Consider the following 23,348-nt stretch of genomic DNA (forward strand, 5'->3'; position numbering starts at 1 on the left):
AGAAACTCCCCTGGTTAAAAGCATTTCAGCAACCTGCTGTCAATGGTGTTCCTGTGGGTTACAGTCTGTATAATTGGACATATGGGTCAGATAGTGAAATCCAGTTGCACTCTTGGAGGGATATGGTGCCCCATTTTATCATTTACCACAATAGCAGAAAATTCTGTGATCATTGTCCTGTGGATAAGTGATAATTAGATAAAGAGAAGCATCCTAATATGCTGTAGTATAAAGGGGTTTTAAATGAGTACAGATGTATTGCTCCTAACCACTGAACCTGTACTTTATGAAAATCATCACACACTTGATGCAAGGAGCACTTTCCTCATCTCATGCCATCTGTGCATCTGGCAGAATATTACAGGAAACTCATTTGTGTGTTCACTTGGGAGTGTATCCTTCTATTAAGGGAAAAAAAAAGTGATATTTAGATCATATCTTATAGTGAAAGATACTAGATTTCAAGCAGACCACTGTTGAGATGATTCACTTTTTTCCATTTTATTTTTAGGGCTAGACTCTTGTTGCCAAAATGTAAATGCCAAAATCCAGACACCAAAATGCCAATATACCAACAAGATGGTGTTGTTCACAATATTTCTGAATCAGGGAAGATTTTAATGAAACTTCTGCCCTAAAGTTAGATTTAAATTCCAGACTTGGAGATTTTTACACTGTAGGATGGACACAACAGCAATCTATCCTTACCAAGTTTTTATATTCTTTTCCTGTTGGGCTAGATAAAGTTTTGGCTGGTCCTAGCCTAGTACTGCTGTTCTTGTATGAGTGAATGTAGCTTTGCAGGTGTATAGCAAGCTCAGTAACATGTATTTGTGCAGTCCTTTAATTCAGGCAGCTACTTCCTTCTTCTACATGGAATTTTGTACAAATAATACAAAAACTTGAGTATATTTCAAAATAATCACTTTTTCAGTCAAGTACTGTGTAAACTTAAAGTCTTGTGATAGGCCAAAGAATCAAAGCAGTGCCTGCTCAGGTGAACACAGGTTATCTTCATATTGGGGAATAACAATTTTAATCATCTTCCTAATTGTTTTCCTGCAGTCAGAACCTAAAGGTCTTCACTGACTTTCCTTTAGGATGAAGCATTCTCTGTTTAAATGTTTCACGCCCTGGATGGAAGTAGCCTTCACCTCTATGCAAACATGTTTGGAAAATGTGTGATACTTTGCAGCAGGTGCTTAGTACCTTTCCAAGACACAATCATCACCAATTAGTAAAAGTAGAAACAACTATCCCATAACCATTGCAGAGGCGCCATATTAGCGGTGTCCACGATTCCTCTCTCTCTGAGCTGATATGAAACGTGGGTAGACATTGTCTCAATCTACCCATGCAGTATTCATTGGAACTCCTGCACTCTTGCTTGTCTCAGCTATACCCAGTTTTGCAGTACATGTACACACGCTGGTGGATTCACCCCTTTCACCTCTGTGGGCAGTGTTTGACTCTGAGGGTGCTGCTGGGTAGCTGCAATTGATGAAGTGAAGGGAGAAAACTGCTGTCCTGCCTTCCCTCCCTCCATATATCCATTCTTTACACCAGAGTAGCCATGGGCATGTACCTTGGCTTGACTCCCTCCTCACTGCCATGCTGAAGGAACCTGAAGAGTCTTTCAGCTTTTCTTGATGTAAAGTAGGGAAGGTGGGAGGGAGTAGAGAGAAGGAGGTAAGGATGAATGTGGCAGAGGACAAGAGTAAATTGTATATTTAAGCTTTAACTAATACTGAAAATATTAGTGGTTTAATTTGTTAATGACAGGATGTCATAGACTCTTTAAACAATAGGTTTGCTTAGATAGATTTCATTAAATTCCAATGAAACCCTGTGAGGGAGGAAAGGGAAGAAAAGCTGGTTTGTTGTTGTTGGTTTGGTTTTTTTTTTGGTTTTTTTTTTTTTTTTTGGTTGGTTGATTTTTTGGAGTTGTTTTTTGGTGGTTTTTTTTAAACTGAAAAGATATTGCAATGCAAGAGAGAACAATTGCTTGCTAGGAAAGATCTTCCCTTTCTGCATTTCCTAGCTCTCTAAGCCTTAAAAGGTAAAGAGAAAAATCAATTTAATCCACCAGAATGTAAGGAATAATCATATTTCAGTAAATAATAATTTTTTTCAGGTTCTTTCTTCCCCTCAAGTCTCAATATGGCACATGAGCAAAATGCTGTAGGTGCCCCACACCTTCTTGACTTACAGTTTGTTACATTCTGGCTAGATTGCTGTTAAAAGGTGTGTGCAGTCTTCTAATTTACGGTCAGCAAGTCTGTATCACCTTTGTAATCCCAACTGTCATGCAATAACAATTCCTATGTAAGTTCACCTGGGAACTATAAGTAATTTCTCATAAGTTTACTGATAATAAGAAACATACATTAAAAAATGAGAGAAAGCTTATTATAATAATTGCCTGAAGATGTGAAATGAAAAGCATTATAGAAATATATATCTGTAACACTCTATTAATCCAGAATCTCCCAATGAGGGATGCATGGTGATAAATAAGCCCATATATTTCACATTAAATAAGACCATACATTTCAGCTCAGAAATTAGTTTCTTAGACTTCCATCATTCAAGGAAATCACATTCCAATCACTGCTCAACTGACATGAGTTTTCATACTTACAGTAATCTCCTATATTGACAGTATATCTAAAATAATTCCCTGAAGAACAAGGCTAATTTTCTAACCCAGTCAACCCTCACTTTGAAGTCTGGATTGGGATGGTGATGGAAAAGTTTTGCAAAGGTTGAAGTACTGAGCCTTAAAACATGCTTTATTCTTCCAGTGTAATGATGGCAAATCTACCCTCTCTCATTTCAATGTTTTGAATAAGTCCCTAAAGCAGGAATCAGCAGTTTCATGTTGCTGTGCTTGACTCTTTCAGTGCCTTTCCCTTCTAGATTTTGCGCAACTACCATTAGTCCTACATGACATCCTATTTCAAGCTTTTGATTGATCTTACAGAAGTGAAACTGTTAGCAAGGTCTTTCAATCACAGAAGCACATTTCTTTTGCACGTGTAACTGGCTCTTGCTAAAGTTGCATAATGAACTACAACCAGTGTTTGAAGAGGAAAGGTATGCAGGCTTGGAAAGTCCCTACAATACTGAAAAGCAGGGTACCATTTTGAAACCAGGACAGTGATGGTTGTACCCTTTTCCCACTTGAGAGGCTTCTGCAGCCCCTTCCTGACTCTCCTGAAGGTGCTGTGTCCTCACCTTCTCCTGCTGTGCTCAGCCCAGCCCAGCTGTCTCTGTGGTGGCCCTGGCAGTGTGGAACTATCTGCAGGGGCTGCACTGCTGGGGTGTCCTTGCTGCCTGCACTGGTGGGGTGGATCAGAAGAAGTATTAAGGCCTTTGTGATAAGTTTCTTTGTCTCTGCTGGACTGTCCCATTCTGCTCTAACTTATCCACAAAATATTCAGTTGTTTGGGTTTATGATTTTGCTCTAGCAGTGTCTTAGCATTCACTGAGTGGCAGTGTCTTCAGATGTAATACAGAAACAAACAATGCCATCTTATAAATCATCACCTCTAAGTATTGAGTCTAGTTTTTAGTAGAAGTGTAATGACACCGTGTGCTGTGTGTGTTTAAAGTTACTCTCTTTTCCCTTTTCAAGATGGAAATTGTCATTATCTTCATAACTGGCATACCCCTCTCTATATTGCCTCTTACGTACTCTCATAATGGCTTCTAAGTGCTCATAATTAAAGGTTCCTGTTGTGGATTGCACTAGGCTTCAAGAAGAAGCCACTCATACATTGGAATGGGGAGTACTAGTGGACCTTGTGTTGCTTTGATTCACAGAACTTCTCACATTACTGCATTTACCCTTCCAGCTCTGTGTGAGGCTGTGTCTAACTTGGTACTGTAATTCCAGTAAGGGAACAGAGGAACTCAAAAAGAACCACCACCATACTAACTTTAGGAATAAAGAAATAAAATTTAGATTAGTCCACATCATTAGGAGGTCAAAAGGTACCTCCTGTCACTCTCTTGTGAAATTTATGTCTCTTAAGATTTGGAGACACACAGGGAGATTTGGAGATACTCAGGGAGAAGTCGACTTCTGTACCGTGATGCTCTCTGAAGGACCCTGAAACCTTAAGCTCTACCAATACAAATAATTTTTGTCAAATCTCACTTAAATGCAGACTAGAGTAAATCCTTATAGATAGCAGTAGGGGTTGTGTTCTTTGCTTGGTGTTTCTGGTGTTTCTGTGGTTTCTGAAGAACACATTGGCTGTAAAAACCCAAAAGATGCTCTAGCTTCACAAAGAAATGGATTCCTAGCTGGGTAAGGGAATGTTAACTCCCAGGACTTCCAGTTCAAGGTGAAAAGCAAAAGACTGCCAAGCTGAATGAATTACATCACTCCTAATAAGATGCTGAAGACACTACATTGCCAACTTCTGACAGCAGCTGTTTTACTGGCTGTAACTGAGATTCTGCCATAGATTTCTATACACTAGCTCTTATTTCCATCTTTTGCATATATGTCTATAAGGTAGGAATCTTAAAATTGAGAGACCTGTGAATGATTCAAGAAAATACTTGATATTTAAATAAGCAACAACAACAACAACAAAAAAAATCAGGGAACTGCAGGACTATCTTCAAATTAGCAAAACAACAGCAGTGGCTGGACAATGCTGCTGGGGACAATCATACTTCAGATGAACACTTTTTGGACCACTAGAGGAGAATAAACAAGCCCACAACATGAACATGCCTTACAAAGGAACTGAAAGTGTAGGAAAGAGCAAGTCTCATAATTCTACTTTTGGGGGCTTAAATTGCCTAATCAGATTACAAAGTGGTAAACCTTGTATTTCTTTTCACTTATGATGACCATTAAAAATTGGGGTAATTGTGTGGGCTCCAGAGCTGTGTAAAGACAACAATTCTCTACTACTCTTTGCAGGGGCTAAAGTATTAGTGTATCTATCCCTGGCCATGGAGTTCCCAGAAGGATTAATGTAGCTTTTAAAGAGAATATGTATAACTTGCAGTGAGATTCAGAATCCTTGTGTTCAGCCTGAAATGGTTTTATGAGGAGTAAAAATTTAGTGCACTTAGCTACGTAAAATGATATGCACACTGACCACTCTGATTCTGCTTTAGTCTAGTCAAAATCAACTTGCAAAATGATGCTTGAAGCTAGTTTGAATGAACAATGTGATCTCTGGTACTTGAAAAGTATTGCTGAAGCTGTATGAACCTAATCATTACTTGTGCTGTATTCTTCAGGCATTATTTTACCTGCATAGGCCTCTGTAGACTGGTATCCCTGTATGTTACATACCTCAGACTTTAAAGTCTATACAGAAAAAGGAATGGGGAATAAATGCTCAAAACCCAGTCAAAACTCCCTCTAAATCCATCCTTACCTGAAAGCACATTGGTCAGTGATAACTGTACCTGCTTTTCATTTTCTTCTTGACAAGCCTGTGTTGCGCAAGTACAGTGCTTGCTGCAGAGGCTGACAAGGGGAGCAGGGGCAGAGCTGTCCTGGAGCAGCTCTCTTGTGATTGGACTCGTGCTGCTGAAGTTCCTGGCAGGCACTTTCCTGCCCTGCTGGCCTGGGAGCCATCTTTCAGTGGCCATCTCCACTGAAACCCCCTGAGATGATGTGTTGTTTCAGGCTGTGCAGATGCTGGCAGAGGCTTGATGTCATGGCATTGTAACTAAATCCTGGGCTTTTATTTCCAGTTGTTTTGAGCAGTAGGACAGAAACTGATGGAAGCTCAATTCTATCGCTTTAGGCTTTATAGTAACTCTGACACATCACCTTCTGTGTAGGAACAAGTCCACCAAATACAATTATTCTGAGAATGAGATGTTTTTAGATGTAAAGAAAAGAAGGAACAGTGGGGAAGTGTGAAAGAAGGACAAGGGAGATAAGACTAAGGCAGTAACTGACTTAAGAATGTACACAGTTCAGCTGTGGTTTTTTGTAAGATCTGTAAATTCCAAGTAAAACATTTCAGACTCTTTTACTATCCTAGTGCCAAGGTGAGTGTTACCTTCTCCTCTCCTCCAAAAGAACAAGAATTGCATATAATCTTATCCAGAATAGCGTTAAGGAATCTTTTCCTGCTCTAACTTAGTGCATTGTTAATAGTAAGTTGCAGAACATAATTGGCAGATCTTACTAATAATTTAAAGGTTGGTATACTGTGCCCGTTGTAGTCAACATTTGCAAAATGGATGGACTTCACAGGCTGGATGCTGTGCTCTCAGACTATGTGGACTGTTGGAATTAAGAGCAGAGAAGAAAATACTAAATGTTCAGAGTCAAGAGAAGTGCAACAGGCTTCCATAATAGTCTTTCAGTAACTGTGATTTTAAAGTCAGATAAGCACGTAGCCCCTGAAGAAGCGGAATCACTCCTAAATCATGGTTGTTTATCTTAAAAATTATTCAAAGGGTGTTATGGAGGTTCTCATTGAAAGTCACAAGGATTTCCAGAACTAGCATTCCTGCTCTGAACAGAAAAGGGGGACAGAAACAACACTGCCAAATATGAAAATACAGTCTGGAGAATGAATGAATGAATGCAGGATTGATCTGTCTTATTTTTCTTTTGCCCTGTGGATGGCCAAAGTTACAAGCTATCTTGCAACACTTTATTCACAGTGTTGTCAGTGCATAGTAATTTTTTGTGATCAAGTATAAGCTGTTGAACTCATGGGTTGGTACAAAAGAAAAAGGGAGATAGATGATTTTTCTGTTTTTTTTTTTTTTTTTTTTTTTTTTGTTGGTTCTTCACAACTTGTGAAAAACCAAGGCTTTGAATTCTAAACTCTCTATAAAAATGAGGAAGAATAGATCATCTCACGGTGGCAGTTCATAATGATACCCTTAATGATACACACGATAATGATTCAGGATTTTGGAAACCTTCAAAATCAGTGTTATGTTTTCCCATCACATAACCCATTTTGAGCAACTGAGAATTAAAATACACAGATAAATAACTTATCACATCTAGGAAATGAAATAAAGAAAGACTGGAAAACATCATTGGGTCATACTCATGCGGATGTTTTCATGCTGCTCAGCTCCTTCTCAGACAGGCTGTGCTGTTGTTACATGTGGGAAGGGAAACAGCAAACAGATTATCTCCTTCTGACCCTGTAGACAAGCACAAAGTTAGCTGACATGAGAGCAGGAAAAAGCAGTGTTTCCTAATGGGGTAATTGCATAATGGTATCTTGCTTTGATCAGAAAGGTGTGCTAGACATTCCTGGCCCTGGGAGCATTGAGTGCCAAATGTTGTTAGATACTAAGTGAATACTCTGTATGCCATCTGGGACATGGGTTTTAGGAAAGGGGATACTGAGCTGGTGTAAGCTGCTACCGTGGTGTTGCTGAAATCCTAGGGCAGGTAAAGTTTACGCTGGCTGATGATCTGCCCAGGTTCATTATGGTGGAGAGGATGTCTAGGATTTCATTTTCTACGGTACTTTCACCATACCCGTCTCCTTTTCCCCTTAAGAGTCTGTCAAAACAAAGCCCATTTTAAAAGAAATGAATGTAGAAAATGTGAAACATAAGGATCTTTTACAAAGTGTCTTTTACAGTGCTGGGTACATAAAACAGGGCAGTGGAAGATAAGCCATTATGTATGTTGAGGAAGCCTAAGAATAAAGATTATAGGCAAACAGTCTACCTTTCTTTACAAGGCCTTGATTTACATCCCTGAAATCTCAAATTTAGCTATTACAATGAAGTCCTGTTGCACACAGAGCTGCCTTTTTATCACCACTTAAAATCTAATTAATCCGTATTGAAGCACAAAGATTTCTGTTGTGTTTTAGGGTGAGGGGTCATAGAGCCTTCTTTGTTCATCCTCAGGCTTGTAATCATCAGGCATTGGGATATAATTTTACCAAGCAAATTGGAAGGTAACAGATCAAATCCTTATCAGAAAGCCTAACTCATGGTTTAGTGAAGTCCTTCGTCCTTTATGTGAAACTTTATATTCGTGAAGAACAAAAAAGTGTTTCAGAGCTTGCAAAGGGTTAATAACAAGGACTTATATTTGGGGCAGCAGAGACCTAAAATCATCACAGCTTCCACCATCACTTAAGGTAGCAGTTGGTACAGAACTGCTGGGGAGACCTTTCTCCTCAAGCTTTCAGGACTCTGCTCTTACAATGGCCTTAGTCTATCAACCAGTGATGCAATTAAGTGGCATATTGGTCTCTCTGTTGGGATGGGTCCTGTCCTGTCTCACCACCTACCTACCACAGTGGAAAAACCTTAACTTGGAACTAAATGAACTGGAGATCTGGACCATGGGACTCTGGCAAGCTTGTGTTGTCCAGGAAGAAGGCGGAATGCAATGCAAGGACTTTGATTCTTTCCTAGCCTTGCCTCCAGAGCTCAGGATTTCTAGGATTTTGATGTTTTTTTCCAATGGATCGGGGCTTTTGGGCCTTTTGCTCTCAGGATTTGGGTTGGACTGTTTGAAAATTGGTGAAGGACAACAGGAACAAAAGAAACGGCTGTTGCTGTTTGGAGGAATGCTCTTCTGGATATCGGGGATTACAGCTATTGTCCCAGTTTCCTGGGTTGCCCACTCCACAGTCCAGGAATTTTGGGATGAGAATATACCAGATGTTGTTCCCAGGTGGGATTTTGGGGAAGCATTGTTTGTTGGCTGGCTTGCTGGATTTTGTCTTATATTAGGAGGATCCCTACTTAATTGCACAATCTGTTCTACTGAAGTCCATCAGTCTTCGGTCCATTATGCAGTAGCAGAACAGCAGGATCAGTGTCAATGCTTGGAAACTGAAACAAGGCCTTAAAATGGGAGGTTTTAAGCAGTACAGCAATACTGCCCTATCTTTTCCAAACCCTAGTGCAAGCCAGAAGCTTGTTCCAGTAGTAATTCAAAGGACTCTTTGTTATCCAGCTGATTTCCTAAATTTATGTCTGTTTTCGCCATAAACTGGTATTGGAAGGTGGTGTGTTTTCTCATCTGTGGAACTGCTTAAAACTGTTTCGCAGCAAAATGCTGAAGTGATCACAGACTGCAAAGAAAAGGTGCTTTTGCTTTTTTAGCTGCACTGTAAAATCCTGAAAATGAATATGCATGTTGTCTTACAGCTTGGATTTTAACCAAAATGCGCTTCCTTTTTTATGTAGCCAGTTAAATAAGCCCCAAAGTTTGACTCCCTGTTGCAGTTTTCCACTTGACTGATACAGTGACATATGAACTTAGAAGAGATTTCTGATCCTGAACAGTCTGAATACCTGCATTGCATCAAATGGTTTTTCTGTGTATTTGGAAATAGCAGGTTTCTGAAATTGTAGCAAGCTTTGCAACTGTCTTTTTGTGCATGGGGTGTGATGGTGTGGGTGCTTAGATCCAGCAAGCTGTGTTTTTCCAGTCTGCCACATTAAACTGCCCATACAAGTTATTCTAAGTGTTTCTGGCACCTGAATATTTTATGCACCAAAAATAGGCTGAGAAATGCTGCTTTAAAAAACAGAAATACTGCTTTGAAAGCCTATCTTTCTCTGACACAGGTCTTGAGTTATTATGCATCCTATCCAAGGTCCCTTAAGTTCCATTCAGTCATGTCTGGAACATGTTGCTATATATTTGATATTAAACATATGACATTTAACTGTCCACAAAGCAGGCAGTATCATTTGTTCTAAGTGAAAGTGCATCAATGTGATATTAGAACTTAAAAACAAAATGTGAGATGCCAAAATCAGCAAAATGGCTGTAATGCTTTAGCTGATTGATGGAAAACCAAGTATATGCTTTTCTTAAAAAAACAAACCAAAAACTAATGACAAGTCAGCCCAGGTGTGGCCACACCATTCTGCCACTGCTTTACCACTCCATATCCCAGTCCCCTAAACACTGCACAAGGAACCAGGCAACACAAAGCAGGAGGGAGGGGAGAAGTATTTCATGCTTCATAGAGCATTGTTTTAACCTGTACTTATGTATGACAGAGTATGACAAAGAACTGAGCTGCACAGTGCCTGCAGAAGCCAATGGTTTGGTGCTTCTGTGATTGCAAAAAATGAACTTGGCAAGCAAACACAGGCTGCTTAACAGCTGTTAGCTGGGTTTCTGTTGTCTGTGCTAGGAAGGAATTTAACTGATACCTGTAACAACTTACCAGGCTGGAAAAATCTCAACTTAGACAGAAATGCACCAGAGCTTTGAAGCACAGGACTCTGACAAATGATGTAGGAACACAGTGTAAAGATTTCTATTCTTTCCTAGAATTCAAGATTTCCATTATTTTAGTAGCTACATAAAATGGACTAGGACTCCTGAGCCTTGTGATCTCTGGTCCTAGTTTGGACTGTCTAAAGATGGAGGGTAGAGTGCAGAAGATAAGAAAAGCTTTTACTACTTGGAAGAATACTCCAGGTGATGTCTGGAGACCCTGTCCTTTGCTTACGCTGTAATCCAGGAGATTTGGAATTATGGCATCCCAGAGATTCTGCCCAGATAGGAATTAGGGGATGCACTGTTCAGCACTCTGTTTGGTGGATTTATTCTAATTCTAGGGGAATCTCTACTCCTCTCCACAATCTGTTTATCACCTGACCATCACTTACAAGAGCAGTATCCAATGGCAGATATAAAAGATGCCCATCAGCATATGGAAATTAGGAATGGAAGACTTAAAAAAGGGCAGGTATCAGGTTTTCTGACATCTTGCTTGCATTACAGTAAGAAACAAAGACCTGAACAGACAGGTTACTGTTTACAAGAGTGGGGGTGGGAATCCTTCTTACTGAGTAGTTCCTTTAATCACTACTTACTTCCATTTTTAATTACATTAAATGATGAGCTATGGCAATCTAAGCCATTACTGTATTTCTCCCAAGTCTAATCAATGGCAGATTTTGTTTTTTGTGGTATGACTTGGGGGAGTGAGTATAAAATTTTTAATCTCTAGGCCTGCATGAAGACATGAGCATATTTTAAATGGCAGAACTCCTACTGGGACTGCTTATGTATTTTTTACAAAAAAAATGTTAGTTGAAGTCTGAAAGAGTTTGTATCGCCAGTTCACCATGCACTACAAAAACCTAATGCAGTTCAACCTTAAATGAAGTTTGTTGGCCTGTATAACTTACAGTAAACTAAATGTTCTCAGACATTATGTAATGTAACGCAAGATTCTCTATCATGAGAGAGACAGAATACGACAACCTCTATCCCTGCCCAATCTTTCTCTCTCTAAGGAAAGCCAGTATTTCTGGGCAATAATGAGCTGTTGTCTGGAGGAGATTCAACAATGTTCATTGCAGGTGTAGCTTTTACTTCATGAATGTAAAGAACGAACTTCAAGTATATGAATTACTTTCCATATAACTTATCCTTACAGCTGTCAGTGACTGATGTGAACTTGCTATAAATTGCCATGATTTTACATTGACAAAGCTGTAGCAGCCATTTGTTTCTGCAATGACCATATAGAGAGATAGAAGAGTAATAAAACAATTAAATAAAACACTGGTCTGGAAAAGAACTTTGTTAAAAAATGTATTTTCCAATCACTGAAACACATGAAAAGTGCAGAGACAAGTTAATCTATGTAATGTACTTGCATACTCTTGCAGACAAAATTAGAACAGAAACACATTCAGAATATAACCTGATTAAATATTTAGTTCAGTCCTGAGCATTTGATATTTAATACAGTATAAACATAGCAATAGTAAAAAGAAAAATAATATTAAAATTATTTGTTTTCTATTACAATTTCTGCTAAACTTTGCTCATTTGGCTAAATATTCTTGTACCAGTAATATTTACTTTTTGATATATTCAACTGCACTGACATTGGTACCTGGCAATACAACTGATTATACTCGTTACACCCTGCTGTGCAGAGTAAATTTCACTTCAAGAGTAATATTAATCACTTTACACTGATGGGAGTTTATTTGTATGTAATAATTTAGCTTATTCTATTGAGTGTTTCAAGTGTGACACACTGAATTAGTAAAAAACCCCCGAACTCCAAACCCAGAATTGTTAAAAGCTGCCGGTAAATATGTTCAGCTTTACCAATCTGGAAAATGAAGAGCATGAATATGTCTGCCTCTCATTTTTAAAGGAGTTTTGTAAGCCGAAGCCAGCAATACTCAAGTTTTGACTTCACTTTATGCTTACAAATCAGACAGTAATACTTTCTTCTTGAAAATTATTCAACATTTGAGAAAAACCAGCTAACTGGGCAAGAATTTAAACACCTCTAAGTATTTTTCACAATAGCATCCTTAATGACAAATACTTTTATGGCCAGAACTGAACTATATTAAACAGAACATAAATAAGACTGTAAATAAATAAAAGAAAAATCATAAAGTAGACCTCTAAACATCATCCTACAAACATATACCTTATATAATCAAATTGAGAAGTTGAAACTGTCAACATTCATTTTACCTCTACATTAAATAATTCCAGATTTTTTTTAATTGACCTTTCAAACATGAATATTATCTCAAAGCCATGACACAAAAAACAAATGGGGCATTCATAAAGGGTGTTCATCTTGCTCAGAATAGCATGTTTGGCTTTGTATTTCAGTGAACTGATGTATCTGTGCATAAGAAAACCCTTGGGTGTTACACAGACCTGTCATTACAGAATTGTCACTTTGAATCTAAGACAGCTGCTACTGTATTTGGTTATATTGTTTCCATTTGCTCATCAAGTAATTACATTATTTCTGAAAGATGAAGGTCATGCAATGTGATTTGTTGCTTAGGGAAGAATACTGTAGCCAGTGAATGAAATACATCTGAGTGCAACATACTAAGTAGAAAAAGAAATATTTCTGTTCTCTGCAATATCCACCTACTTACACAGTATCCACAGATGACCCAACTGCTTTACCAAGATAGGGCTGCTTGAACACCTACATCCAATGTTCTGAGCTTCTAATAGAAGGCATCCAAGTTGCCTTCTGATGAAGCAGCCTGCTGGGAAGAAGCATGTAAGCCATATTTGAAACAAGCTGTTCACATCTATTCATTAAACATGTGCACTCCCAACTGCATGCAGGGTCAATTGTGTATTTTAAAAGTTGTTATTTATTGTACCAAAATTCATGCAGACTTCTAGTAAGAAGCTTTTTCAGAAAAGGGTTTACCTTACCAATAGGACTTCTGTTATCTAAGTTAGCATGTCAGAGATTTTTTTTTTCTGGTATAAATACTTTCATGATGCATCTTCAGATCTGTAAACCTAGCACACTCCTTCATGTATTCCTAGCTGGCAATCAGACAGCCGCCTAGGACAAACAATTAACAGAGAAAAACTCTCTGTTTTAAGAGCACAGGGGGTATACTATTCCAATCTCAATGGTGGTATTATGAATTTGATTCATCCTGTTCAGAAAGCAGCTGCCCCTTTTGGTAGTCTCAAGGTAAATTTTTAGGGTTACTTGTCTGCCTTGACTTTCTTACTCTCCCGCAGATGCAAGAAACCTTTTAGTGCAGGTTAAAGTACTGTACATTCACAAAACTAAATTCTCCGTGTCTTCCTACAAAGTATAAAAAAACAAAACTAGAAGAAATTTATTTTCAGAAACAAAATTACATCGTGGATGATAAATCTAATCAGCAGCTGTTGTGAGGCAGCCTGGATGTTTTGGAAAAGAGCTTGTGGTTAACTTTAAACTATAAAAGTTACACTCTTGTACAAAAGTATTGCATGGCAGAACAGCCATTTTCACAGTCTGCTCACATGAAAGTAATGAAAAGATAAACAATTATCTGTTGAACATAATTTTTCTCAACGCAGTGCAGTTCAACAGGATACATGCTTAGTACTGCCTTTGTGCCTTTGTTCCATCTTTACAAAATAAAAACACAGATGCAATACACACAAACTGTACAAAATCAGCATCAGTATACCAAAATTAATCTACTTTGGTTTTCTGTTTGTTGGGGTTTTTTGTCATTTTTTAAGCTTACAACAATTCAGTTCACTGTATTTTACATATAAACATATCAATAGTGAATGTAAAATAGAAGATCTTTGAAAGCACATCACTGGAACTACAAAGCTCATCTGAAAAAAGATGAACAAGTGGAAAAAACACTTCAATGAAAATGTGTAATTATACATCATCAGCTGGAAGGGCTGGTATACTGATCTTTGCTCTTGTGAAGTATGCTATCTTCTCCCTGAAATTAGAAAAGAAAATAAAACAAGGGATTGTTTTTACCATTTGTGGCATGATTCCAATGTCATCTGCTGTAGAGTTGCTACTATTAGGACATAATTCTTTAAAACACATGTTTGGAAAATACAAAGAAAATTTATTTACAACAAATGTGGCATTCTGACAAAATTGTCTTCTTATGCAGATTTATGAAAAAAGCAGTTCCAATTTTGAAAGAGAAAAAATACCAGTATTTCATTAATAACTGCAATGATAAGACTGAAATATTGTTTCAGTCACTGCATTTTCAATGATGATATTTTCAGTAGGGGGATGAGAAGGTAAAATAAATAATTTCATCCTGACATGGGAAAAGGCCAAGTGGGGAACAGTCGTGTCTGGGCAACACTCAGAGAAGCAGAATTGTCAACCCATTCTCCAGTTGCTTCTGCTGTGCTGTTACTGTCTCTGTCACCTATGAACCGAGACATTACTGAAGCATAGTGAGTTTACATAGGCTTGCCTAGCAGCAGACTAGAAAGCAGAAGAGAAGTATTGGGGGCTTAAAAATTAAAGCTCAGAAGAGTCATTCTTCTTGAGAGTTTTAAAAATGTCTCTCTGTGATTAGCCTGAGGCCACAGCAGTGTAACAAGTCCAACTAGCAAGACATGCACAATTCAGCCTCCAGAGGTAAGTATTTATGCAGAAGACTAAACCATGTTTTCCACTGGAGAAGCTTGAGTTCCAAAGAAGAACAGTAGCTCAGAGAGCAACATCGACCTAAATTGGCTTTCTCTTCCTAGTTGTGTAGTGACTAGAAAATAAAGAAAAATAGAGCCTTTTGATACCCTGAATGGGGTTTTAAGGCACTATTACACGTTCTTGTAGATTTAGGCAGCAGTCGGTCTGTGATGACTCTTAAATGACCAGAACTGACCAAAACCCTTTCTCAAGACATGCACAAAAAGTGAAATCTTCAGGATGCTCTGAATTTCAAACTGAAGATAAATAACTCAGCTGTAACACAGCTGAGGAACCCCTTTTCTTTCTCTCTTGCTTTGATTCTGCATCTATGGTTTGCAATACATGCTGCCTCACAGGCCCCTACCTGCTTATGGATTTCTCCAACTGCTCACAAAAGAAGGTTAAAAAAAAAAGAAGAAAGTCACAGCAGCTGACTTAAATTTCCTATAACGTAATCCAAAATTCAAACTTTAAAAATGTGTGGTAATTGACAAAACAAACCAAAAATAACTTGCAGTACTGTTTCTATGTGTAAGAGCAAGCACTGTATTTTTCCATCAGTAGATGTAGATTTATTTTTATATAGAAGTGTAACCTCCAGGCTGCAAGCCCTGCCACTTAGCGGCCATTCTTTTAGCAATTTAGACCAGTGAGAATTACGGTTTAAGATAAATAGTGTTCATTCTGTCTTATGCTAAGCAAGAACACTTAATTGGTTGTTTCACAACCCAAAAGAGAAGGAAAACAAAACAGAGGAGGGATTCAAGATCTTTCTTAAATACTAAGTCTTGAGCAAGGCACAAGTAGTGGCTAATGAGTTTCCTGATGAGCTGTGTCCTGTCCTGTTTTTCCTTGAGTGGCAATTTGTTTCAGGCCCTTGCCATCATTGGAAGAGCTCCTACGACTTAAAGCTCACTGTCAACCTGCTGTGGGTGAGGTCAGGCACGTGTGTGACTCGTGCCTGCCTACAGCAGATGTCATACAGGGGGTGTGACATTCCACTCAGCTTCCTCACCACCCTCTGAACTGCCACAGAGCAGGTCCCCGAAGCCTGGCCCTCTGAAACTCCAGCTTAGAGCCATATTAGAAATCTGTGATGCTTCTGGCAAGTCAAAGCCATGTGGACTTTTTACTAATACTACAGAGCATGTCTGATTATACCTAGAAAAAGTTCATGTTACTTCACTACATAAAAAAGAGCACTAAAAGCAGAACAGGCCATACCTGAATGACTGCACCTGCAGTGGCACTTTCTGGCTCTGCTCCCGTAGCCGGCACACATCCTTAGAAGCTTTCCTCATCAATTTCTCAGCACTTAAACCTTGTTTCTGCTCTTCTTTTGACTGTTCTGCCTGTATCAAGAAAAACAAATGTATTTTGCTGATAAACAACAATTACTTGTTTCAAAGAAGTGAGATGCTTCTGTGTCGAGGAAAACATTTGGCAGTGTCAGTACTTTTGGGCTCAATGATATTAAAGGTCTTTTCCAGCCTAAATGAATCTATGATAATCCCTATGTAAAAGGTCAGCAAGATAAAAGACTGACATTACAAGCCTAAGCCATGACTGCAAAATAAGCTAATGGGGCTTTTCCTAAAAAATAAATAGAGCAAATTCCGTGCCTTCACGGGTGGCTACTAGGTTTTGTAAATACTGGTATTTCTTAGAGCTGTAGTTAGACAATACCTAACATTGTATGAACACTTGTCTATCCAAGCATCTTTTTAGAACTGCGAGCCACAGATTCTCTTCCCATATAAAATACTTTTATTTCCTGACAGAAGCTCTCAGGAAAGTTGCCTATACCTACTCTAAAGTGACTGACAGAAAAAATAGGGTAGGTGTGCTCTCAAAATACATTTTCAGGTTTTGTTGACCATGTTAGCAAGGAACATGAACTTCTGTGCCTTTATTCATGACATAGAACCTATTTTGCACGAGACTCACTTCTTTCATTTGCATTGCAGAGGTGTAAAAGCCAAGGCAAGTGAACAGAGCACAAGTGGTAACAGGAGATCAAAGGTCTTGCGTGAGCACTGCTGAGCAGCTCCATACCCCACAGTAAGTGACTGAATTTCTGTACCTCAGTACAGTGCCAGCTCTATTACTTATGTTTCTATGAAGCATCAACAGGACAGCTGCAGTTATGCCATGCACCATTTCAGCAAAAAGCTGCTATTAATAGCTGTGCTTTGGCTTTAAAAACTTTATCAAGGGTTTCTGAATATCCAATAATTTGAACAGTGACTCTTTTTAGATGGGCAGCCACCTGAAATTCTTAGATAAATGATTCCCCTTCACACACAGGTGAGTTCTATAACAAATGCTTTCACCCACATCACATGTGGGGTTCATGGTGTGGAGAGTGCTTTTCTAGACTGCAGAGGCTGTCAGGCTAATATTATTTATTTTATTTTGAATTTTGTCAGCCATCAAATTTCAATAGAAGCAGTTCACATTTTTAAACAGCTATAAAGTTGTAGAGACTTTAATTTTTGATCTTCAGAGACTTGAAAATGCTGTTCATTACCTCAAATTAAAATACATTTGCAAGCCTGAAACAGCAATCTTCAAAGCTAGTTTATGACTTAGAAGTTCACATCTCATTTCTGAATTCAACCCAGTAGACTCCTAAACAACAAAACCAACTAATTCAAAAGAGCTATTCCATACTATCAGTTTCATACTGGGTAGTTATAAGAAAGCTGCTCACAGCAGGATAGTGGTACCCTCTGTCTGTTGAAACACACTCTAGTTTCTGTATGAAAGTATTTTACATGAAAGAGAACCACCCTTTCAAAAACTCACTCAAAATCCAGTCAGCTTGTACTGCTGTTAACTTCTTCAGTCTCCAACTCCAAAATAGCTATGATTTTAAAATTAAATTAATCTATAAATATTGTTTCCTTTATTAGTTAGTGAACATAAATTTGCAATCTACGATTGGTAATGTCTGAATTAATTTTACAGATGTCACTGGCCATATGTTTTACTAGCTTCCCTAATTAATATTTACCATCAAAGCACTAAACATACAATATTTCAAAATTTTCTAATTTTATTATTTCCCTAACTATACGTGAGATTCTTGTGATTACTATGCTTCAGGTTGAAGAGCATAGATGACCTGTTTTCATACTCTCTATTAAAATGTATTCCTTTTTCATTTTTAAATCCATTAATTTTTTCAGGACTCTCTAAGAGAAACCTGGATTTCAGCCCAATGTCTCTAGTAATATGCATATGAGAAGGTATGTACATGACCAGGTTTATATTTACATTATGTTTTTACAGTGGTTTATATAAAATACAGAAAATCACACTAATACAAGGGCCAGACATTCAATAAGTCCCAAAATCTGGCACATTTTGTGGTGATGTACCCCCCACCCTGGCAACAGGATGATCTCAGATTCTGTAAGTGACCTGAAAACACTCATTCATTACACTTATCTACCAAATGTAAGTGTCAGATAGGAATCTCTCTATCTGGGCTTAGCTTAAGCTTAAATTAAGATGACAAAGAAGAAACATTATCAAAATTAGAGCTGAAATACTATTTCCTGCCTTGTTCTTCCATGGGTTTTGTATAGAAAAAACTTAATCCAAAGAAAAACTAACTGTGTTAAACACCAAATTGCTGGGACAAGGACATACTTATTGGAATTAATGACATGGTTACATATTATCTCAATATAAATGATGTACTAAAAAGAAATAAAGAAGATATTTACAGGAATCTTTTTTGGATATAAACAGCAGTAGTACTTCAGAGGACACTAGTTGTCCGAAAACTTACTTGTATGAGGATTTAAGACTCAGACTTTGAAACTGTATGATTTCTCACAAATATCCAATGTAAACAGGAGAAAATGCTTCTGGTGCACTGAATTATGTTTACTTTCTGATCTGCAGGTATTAGTGGGCATTACATGCTTGTTGCACTTAGGAAGGTGTGGAAGGAATGAGAGGGAAGGTATGGAGTCTGTGGATCTGGCTTCAAGCAGAGTAACTAACTGTGCTAGCAAGCACCCACTGATTTTTAACATCCCCCACATCTGCAGTTTCATTTTTCACTTGAGACTCTCTCAATTTCTCTGGCGTTTCCAGCTGCTGCATTAGTCTGTGCCATTATAATGCCTGCAGGATCTAAGAAATAATCTATGACAACATTCTCTAGGCTGCTGTGTTTTGCTAACCCAAGGGGAAACACTGACAACACAGTACAGCACTCTCAGGGTTGTTTTGCTCTGCAGGGGAAGGCTGCAATGATTTTAAGGGCAGAAATATTTCTAGAAACTTTGTAAGCACTCTTCAAAGAGGTGGAGTGACTGTGATCATTGCTCTGACTTTTACCTTGGGAAAGAGGACTTAAATGCTGTGCTACTGCCTGCATATATTTTAGGAATGTGTGGAATGTGTATTATTACCCTTATTCCTCACCAGTGTGTGTAACGGTGTTGATCACTGACACCAGCCATACAAAATGTGACAAACCTACCCTCTGCCTTGGAAGAGCTAGCTGAAATAAAGCACAAATCCAAAGGATTCATAATATGAAATGTTGCAGAGGCATACTCTGTTCTAGAGGGAACAGTTTTAGAAGGGGAGTAGTTTTAAATTAAACACTCAGAAAATATAATTTCTATCCTGCATCCAGTATTAGACATAAACTATGAAATGCCACATAAATTTAGCTATGCTTCTTTTCTATAGGTTACTACTTCTATGGGTTAAAGCTTGGATCAAATTAATATAATGAATTCATATGGTAAAAACCAATACAGTTACACTAAGTTTAAACATGCACTATCTTCCACCATTTTGTCCAATGTTTTTCAGAACACTCATCAATGTTCACCCTAAACTCTGCTAGTGTTTTATAGTCATTGTAGTACTCGCCTAACTATAGCCAAAAATACATGCCAAAAGAGGGACCAGAAGACACAACAGGACATAAATGTAGAACTGGGAGAGCATGCTGGGAGAAGTTTAATTTCCTATGGTATCAGTCAAGGACTTCTTGAAATATGTGGTGCCATTACATGAATTTTTCTACTGTGAATTTAGCCAATCCATGAATTAATAATTTTTTGAACCTATGCAAACTTGCAGCACTCAATGTTGTATTGAAAACATTTTTACAGCTTCTGAATGTCATGCTATGTTTGCTTGCATTTAACTTGCCATCTGTTCAATTTGCTACTTGGAGAATACAAGACCATGATTAATTGCTTTCTTCCACCTCACTCATGGTTGTATGGACTTCAGTTGTAGCTACTTAGCTGTTCCTTAGCTGTTCCAACAGAAGTTGTTTCCTCCCTTGACCATCCTTGTTGACTCTCTGTAATTTCATCATTCACTTTGAAAGGGAAACCAGAAATGAACTGTTTATGGTACAGACATAATAATATTTAGACCTTAAGGCAATGATATGTTTTGTTCCAAGTATTTTTCTTAGCAATTCCTGTCTTATTTGCTTTTTGACATCTGCTGGTCCTGTGATGTTTTTGCTTTGTATGTGTAGTACCAAATTCCTAACATTTCCTAACAAAGAGCTAAGCTTTGTAAATATAAATATTAGGATCATCCTTTCCTCATCTGCACAAGGCTATTTACTGACATTTAGTTTTAAAAAACCAAAATAACAGAACCAACAACTAATTCTTACATGTGAGGAGGGCCTCTGCACCCTGTTAAAACATTCAATTTTTACAACTCTGAATAACCTGGTGTATCAAAACAATAGTCTCTATCAACCATAAAGAGCTAAGGAGCAGAGATCCCTCCTGGCAGTCACTCACAACCTTCCTCATTGATATGATATACATTGACTGACTTGGATGGGAAGGGGGCTCCAGAAGGTGTCTACTCCAACCTCCTGTTCACATGCCAGAGTTGAGTAGTCAGGGTCTTGACCAGTTAGATTTAGAATACCTCCAACTGTGCAGGTTGGGTGGGTTTGTTTTACTTGGTTGAGTTTTTAGTGCCTCCAACAACCTCTCCAGGGCCCTATTCCAGTTGATGATCTCCATAATGCTTTAAAAACCAAACATGCTCCCAAAAAAACCTAATAAAAACTCCACAACATCTAACTTATTTATGTATCTTGTTGGAATTTTCCATGTTCCAATTTGTCACTGTTGAATCTCATTCTTCTATCCTGTTTCTTGTCTTTAAATCATGTGGGAGAATCCCACTACCTTATGGCAGTGGATATATACTTGTACTGTTTGAGAGACCATCATATAGAGAACAGAATCTGGCTTTCCTTTGCCAAAACCAGAACAAGAATGTCCTACATGAAGAAATAAGCCAGTGCCTTTTCCCCATGGCCCAACCACTCTAAGTAGTGGCAATTGCCCCTTCCACCTGTTACAAGCATCTTTTGGCTACAAGTTCTGTGCATACTGCAAAGCAGCTGATGCTGAGGGACAGAAAGTACATCCAAGTCTGTAAAAGCATGGCTAGGATGTGAGAATTCTAAATTAAGTTTTAAGTAAATGCTATTTTACTACACCAACCATAACTATTACTCCAAATAATAGAGTTTCTAATGTGACTTATTGAAGTATTTAGAGGGCGCTAGGAAAATGTTACCTCAAATTCTATGTTTAATGTTGCAGTATTGATCAATAAAGAAACAGTTTACACTGTGTAATTCAGAGATATAATTAGTCATTGAACAAATTCTGTAACAAATTTATATCAAAGGCAGGGGCATACTTACTCACACATATGTGAATGCTGCTCATACCTGTTTTTCAGCTTGTTTCAAGAGTTTCTGGAAACGTTCATCCTCTAGCACACACAGAGGAAGTTCTGCCTCTCCTCTACTTTTCATTTCCTCAAGCTTCTGTTTAAGGTCCCGCAAGGCCCGGAGCTCATCGTTCAGACGATTCTGTCTTGTGCGTGACACCTGGAGGTCCAGCTCCAAGTCCAGGGAAGTGCGCATGGGGCACTCTTGCGCAGCTCTTCGCATGATGGGCTGGCAAACAGGCTGAGTTGTTTGGGAAACAGAACAGTAAAAATTAATACCTGGAGAGACTGCTGGAGGGTTTGACATACTGCAGTTACAAAAGCTCAGATATTCTGAGGATGGTGGCGGGGGGGCATTTATCAGTCTTTTTTTCTGAAGTAAAAAATTTCACCTATCCTGGAATTTTTATTTAGTCACTAGCTAAAAATAAATGCTCCAACCAAATGCACAATGATATATTTAAGGTTAAAAACAAAAAACCCATTCTGATCCCTGGGGTGACACTGCTGGAGACACAACACTACATGGAATTCCCCACAGATGCTAACTACCTTATTTATTTTTGTAAATATTTGCTTTTTCAAGGCCTAACTAAACACATAATGTTACAAACTCTGTAAACATGCACTTCTTCAGCATATTTCACATTATTTACTGTCCTTTCACAATGACTTTTTGCTTAAGTAAGTCAGGCAGGAGAAGCCATCTTGGACTATTCAGTATCCCAGACTTTCTTATGCAAAATGTATCCTACATCCTGGTAACAAGGCTTCCAAAGGACAATTTTTCTAGTTACAATTAAGATTAATATATAACTCTCTAAATTAATGTAAGAATGAATTTCATGCCAGAGAATCTTACTCTCTTGTCCTTCAATCCTTTTGCTACTTGAGTACTTTGGTGGAGCATCAATTCCCTTTAAAAGGACATCTAAATCCTTGAAATCTTCACCAAAATTTACTCAAGATGTATATTGCTGGTGTTGACTTTTGTGCAGCATAGGCCACCTTGTGTCACGTTCTTTAACACAGATCCCTTTGACAGTAACTCAAGTTCAACGAGAAATGCCATGATGCTGAGCATCAGCATCTTGCTGCTGGCTTCAAGCCATGACTAAAACAACACAGGCTTTGTTGGAGGGGAGGTGACATTGGACTTAGACCACTATGTTGATATTTCAACATGAAACTACAGGGCAGAATTGTGGTACTTGTGTTGCTTTTGCTGAAATACTTGAAATAAAGTATATTCTTGATGTCATTTGGTATTCCCACTGTCCCCCAGCTTCATTTTAAACTACGTCATGGTAACACAGCACATACCCGTTTAACTCTCAGGCTCCGCCGTTCTGTGGCGTTTCTCACAAAGAGCGACTTCTTGGCTAGTGTGGAGCTGTCGCTGTCGCTGCGATTCAACTGCCAAAATGTACACAACAAACAGACATAAAGCACCTTCATATGCAAATACACCTGCACTGGTAGAACCAGTCCGGGAACCTTAGCCTTTATATACACGTAGGTCGTATTCTTAGTATAAAGTTAATAAGTCTGCAACTAGAAAAAAGCATCTACTCTAAAATTAGAATTCTACAGCAAGACAACCATTGACCTTACTGAATGAATAGTAAGGCTCTTTAGGAATGCAAGGAAGATAACTAT

The 23,348-nt window shown here is 38.3% G+C and overlaps 2 protein-coding genes and 1 pseudogene across 5 annotated transcripts in view; 2 read left to right on the forward strand and 1 right to left on the reverse strand.

Moving 5' to 3' along the window:
* Positions 1-6: 6 nt before the first annotated feature.
* Positions 7-22,950, forward strand: LOC110484931 (claudin-22). Its single transcript, XM_085578761.1, has 2 exons — positions 7-16,991; positions 18,122-22,950. The coding sequence occupies exon 1, from the start codon at positions 8,181-8,183 to the stop codon at positions 8,832-8,834; it is 654 nt and encodes a 217-aa protein (XP_085434887.1). The 5' UTR covers positions 7-8,180; the 3' UTR covers positions 8,835-16,991; positions 18,122-22,950.
* LOC146767581 (claudin-22-like) lies at positions 9,758-22,950 on the forward strand (annotated as a pseudogene). Its single transcript, XR_014955272.1, has 3 exons — positions 9,758-9,763; positions 10,106-16,991; positions 18,122-22,950. The product of XR_014955272.1 is annotated as a claudin-22-like (transcript).
* The window catches only part of WWC2 (WW and C2 domain containing 2), a 95,980-nt gene continuing 84,170 nt past the window's right edge, over positions 11,539-23,348 (reverse strand). For all 3 annotated transcript variants that reach the window (XM_021545461.4, XM_085578753.1, XM_085578752.1), the window contains 4 exons: positions 23,013-23,105; positions 21,688-21,930; positions 16,155-16,282; positions 11,539-14,208 (listed from right to left, as the gene is read on the reverse strand). In XM_021545461.4, coding sequence (XP_021401136.3) covers positions 14,142-14,208; positions 16,155-16,282; positions 21,688-21,930; positions 23,013-23,105 — 531 coding nt within the window. In that variant the 3' untranslated portion in view covers positions 11,539-14,141. The remainder of the gene's footprint in view (positions 14,209-16,154; positions 16,283-21,687; positions 21,931-23,012; positions 23,106-23,348) is intronic.

This window comes from Lonchura striata, chromosome 4, assembly GCF_050655825.1.
Source record: "Lonchura striata isolate lonStrDom1 chromosome 4, ASM5065582v1, whole genome shotgun sequence".
Classification (NCBI taxonomy): Eukaryota; Metazoa; Chordata; class Aves; order Passeriformes; family Estrildidae; genus Lonchura; species Lonchura striata.

Coding starts and splice junctions, on each gene's coding strand:
- LOC110484931 (XM_085578761.1), top strand. CDS start 8,181: ATGGCCTTAGTCTATCAACCAGTGATGCAATTAAGTGGCATATTGGTC.